The following is a 4,028-nucleotide window of genomic DNA, read 5'->3' on the forward strand; positions in this document are numbered from 1 at the left end:
TTTTATTATTATTATTATCATTTATTTAATTTTGTTGCACTTTCTACTCAGTCCTCCATGGAAAAGTGAATTTGCTTCCAAGTTGTTGCAGAAGAACCATAAAAGGTGGTTACTTTTATTAAGTACCTCTGCTTTTGTGTCTTTCTGGTCATTTTCTGCCTCCCGTGGTTTATATGTGTTGTATATTTGAGCCCTGCTCCTGCCTCGTTGGGGTGATTGTTGTCTAACATGCTGAGCAGCAGAGTGGCCGCGCTTCAGATGTGTTGGTGGAAACCTGCAGCGTGTTTCCTCGGCTCTGTTGGAAGCAGATGGTTCACACAGATTAACAGCCCGATGAGGAGATTAGCTGCCTTCATCCTCCGTCCTGGTTCCTGCAGACGGGCTGAGAGAAGCCGTGCTTCACCGCCGTTCTGCAGAGGTGACAGAAAACCTCCTTAAACTGAGTTCATTAAGACCACGACAGCTATTCTCTTCTCCACTGCACAGTGGAAACGTTCCTTTGTCCATGATCCAAAGAGACAAGGCTGAGTTACTGGACTCCTGCAGATTAAATGACAAACTCATCCTTATTGTGATATAAGCATGTGCAGAGCCATGTCAAAGAGACAGCAGCTCTGCGACCGTTCTGATGAGTGATGGACTCGTAAACACTGCTTTATCAGACTCGTTCAGTTCTGAGTTCCCGTCAGTCATTATTCCAAACGCTGGCGAAGTGGAGCGGATGGGAGGAGCTGAGCGGCGCCCGGGGCCAGCAGACGGCCTCATGCGAGGGAGTTAGGGCAGAATAATTTGCTGACCCCTGACTTTGCAAAGACGACCCCACGGCGGCCCGAGGCGGCGATCGGCTGCATGTGTCAATGGTCTTCGCTTGGTTGAGGCGCTGTCACCTATTCCTGTCTGCCATTTCAGATTACTCTGGTCACGTGGCATTCATGAAAATCTGTTCAGAAATAGTAGAAGTTCACATCCTGTCATATACGTGTTGGTATTACTGTCTAAAATATCACCTCCAGCCATACGAGCCCCGCTCTGTTGACCCATATCTATATTCGACACACAGCCTCCCTGACGCCGTCCTCAACAACACGGCAACGTTCAAGACTGAAGGGAAATGAACGGCTGTGTGAAAACTCAGTTAAAACACAGAAATCCTTCAGACCTCATGACCGTTATATGAGTGTATTTACAGTGTGTGTTTCGGCTCATGCTGCCATTTCCAGGCGCCTTTTCATTTCTTCACATGCAGAACTGTGACGAGCTTGTGGGTGTGTCCTGAAGCATGACGGAGGAGTGTGAGCTGCTGAAGGAGAGGCTCCAGGCCATCACGGTGGGGCTTCACCCTGAGCAATTTAATTCAATTCAATTCAATTCAGCTTTATTTATAAAGTGCCAATTACAACATCGCCATCTCTAGACACTTTAACAGAGCAAAGCCAACAGATCCACAACACCACCTTTTGAAATAGCTCCACTCTGTTCACTTCAACCCGGTTTTTGCTGTGGTGAAGCCATCAAGCAGTGCTGTACGGCTGGTATAGCAGCGACATGACCTGTCCGTTCATGTGCAGAGCTTTATGTCTGTATTTACCTTTCTATTTCTGCATTATGTACATATTTGTTTAGCAAATCTGTGTAACTCCAGTTTCTAGTGTGGGTATACTGGGATCTGTGCGTGCAGTGGCCCACTCTCACATGAGCTCCATGCTACGAGTCACTCTCCACTGTTTTTCTCTTGTGACAGGAGAAGCATCGAATTCAAGAGAGCATCAGACAGAAGAAGCTGGAGCTGGACCAGGAGAAGCTGGAGCTGCAGCGCCTGAAGGCTCGTTACACCGAGGAGCCACATGCTACCGTCAGTCGCCATATATGAGCCATGCTGTTCAATCCTCTGCTTTTTGTTTCTCTCATTTAAAACTCTTCAGACAAAAGTTCTAAAAGAGCAGTGGCTGCTGCAGGACTCTGCTTCCCACAATGCACCTAACTCCACGCAGGCCCACAGCGTGCTGTGTGACCAGCAGCAGACCAGAGCGCTGCAGCTCAGCATCCACAGGTACCCGACCGCCGGCGCTCCGTCACAGAATCACTGCAGCGCAGGTCCTCATTCATCCTGTCACCTCAGGATAGAAATGGAGCTGGATTACCTGGAGAGAGAGGAGTCTATGATCTCTGTCAACGAGAGCTTCATCCTCAACAGGCTGAGAACTGTGGAGAAAAGTCCAGAAGACATCATCAAGGTAGACGTGTACCTGGAAGGCAGTCTGTTAAAGTCTCCTCACACGAGCCTGATGTAAACACTCACTGACATCGAACCACAACAGATAAAACTCTGGATCTGATGAGAATCCGTGAACAGGGGGCAAAACATTTTCCAAGAAAAACAAATCCAGAAAAAAAAGAACTAACTGTTAAAAAATACTCCAAGAAGGATGAGTTCAGACGAGAGTTAAGGGAACCTGGAGTTTCTCTTTCTGCACTCATGAAAATTAAATGGTGAAAAAACAAAACCTGGAAATAAATCCAGATACAGATATTGTGCATCCCTGACTCCCCAGTTTCAGTTGCTTCAGTTAAACCTGCCATGAGAATCACTGAGATAATCTCAAATCCTAATCTTAATCAGATTTGAACCTTCACCCGAAAATCACTTCTTAATTGGTCCAGACTGTTTTTAGGGCTATCGTTTTTTGTTCAAAATGCACACCGTGCACACGCCATTGGTTTTGCCCCTCCTGATGGTGTGTGTGTGTGTGTGTGTGTGTGTGTGTGTGTGTGTGTGTGTGTGTGTGTGTGTGTCTTGCAGGAGGCGCAGGACAGCTTTGTTCCCGGTAGGTCATTACAGCTGTTCTCACCGTAACAGGTTCCATTAACGATTCATCCACGTTGAAGAGTTTGGTTTCTGTGCCGCAGATCATTTTCCGGTCACCACAGTGGTTCCTGATGAGTCCTTCTGTCCACCGGACAGCGTCCCGTCTGAGCCGAACCTGCCAGCAGAGGTGAGCTTCTGTTCAGTAGAAGCCGTCGGGAGCGTCAGACTCACACGGCGGCTGTTCAGCCTCCGGAAACACTCACTGCAGGAGCTCCAGCGAGTGTGTTCAGCTCTGGTTTCTGACTGCTGTCACAATCTGCTGCTTCTTCTGTTCTTATACAAAACACACAGAGAGAAAGGGGGAGCGGCTCACTGCACCACCTTGTGGTACAAAGTGGTATTACAGGAGGGAAGGCAGGCCGAGGCGTGAGGGTGAATGGGTGCGAGTCAGGGAGAGGCCAGCCAGACGGAGGTGATGAAGTGAGGGACCAGGGTGCATGGGTGTGTGGGGTGAGGCGAGGGAGGGACTAGAGGGTGACCCTCTTGTGCTTCTGTCCTGTTTCTCAGCTCTGTTTGCCATGGAGATCAATGTGGCGAAGAACATGGTGACGGGAGAGAGCCAAGTCCTTTCTACTGCAGACGTGGCTCCAGAGGAGATCGGGCAGCGCGTCGGCCTCAAGGTCTATGAAGACGAGACCAAGTGTATTTATGCTTTCAGTCCTCAGGAGGTACGTCCCTGATGGAGCTGCTGCTCTCATGCTAGCCCTGTGGTTCAGAGGCCTGCTTCAGGAGGATGACTGACCGGAGAAGGTCCAGTTTTCAGAGACTCCCTGTCGTGTAAACCGAGTGTCGAAATGCACCAAACACCTGAGGTTTCCTCTTTCTGTCGCTAACTTGCTGTCGTCTGGGTTCTCGTTGAAGGGCTCCGCTGATTGGAGCAGTGCTCAGGAGCTGTCGGCCAATGAGGTGGAACACCTGCTGAGAAGCGCCTCAGAGCATCGCCAGCTCAGTCAGAGCCGCCGGAGAAGCCTCGGCGGAGACGAGCTCCGCTTTAACCGCCAGCGAGACGGAGGCGGGGCCCACCGGCCCAGAAACCAGGGGCCGCATTTCAGGAGCGACATGGCGGAGAGGGAGTTCAGCGCCAGGGAAACGGTTCAGAGGAAACCACAGCGGGAAATCTCTCACAGCAGCCTGGAAGACAGGAACAACTACAGCAACCGGC

General features: G+C 50.0%; 1 protein-coding gene across 1 annotated transcript in view; it reads left to right on the top strand.

The window, feature by feature from the left end:
• Window positions 1–1,279: 1,279 nt before the first annotated feature.
• LOC115405370 (palmdelphin-like) overlaps window positions 1,280–4,028 on the top strand; it is a 3,479-nt gene continuing 730 nt past the window's right edge. The window contains exons 1-7 of the mRNA XM_030114936.1: window positions 1,280–1,327; window positions 1,742–1,822; window positions 1,923–2,050; window positions 2,120–2,234; window positions 2,801–2,825; window positions 3,374–3,534; window positions 3,728–3,958. Of these exons, the coding sequence (XP_029970796.1) occupies window positions 1,280–1,327; window positions 1,742–1,822; window positions 1,923–2,050; window positions 2,120–2,234; window positions 2,801–2,825; window positions 3,374–3,534; window positions 3,728–3,958 (789 nt within the window). The remainder of the gene's footprint in view (window positions 1,328–1,741; window positions 1,823–1,922; window positions 2,051–2,119; window positions 2,235–2,800; window positions 2,826–3,373; window positions 3,535–3,727; window positions 3,959–4,028) is intronic.

The sequence above is a fragment of the Salarias fasciatus genome, chromosome 18 (assembly GCF_902148845.1).
Source record: "Salarias fasciatus chromosome 18, fSalaFa1.1, whole genome shotgun sequence".
Lineage (NCBI taxonomy): Eukaryota > Metazoa > Chordata > Actinopteri > Blenniiformes > Blenniidae > Salarias > Salarias fasciatus.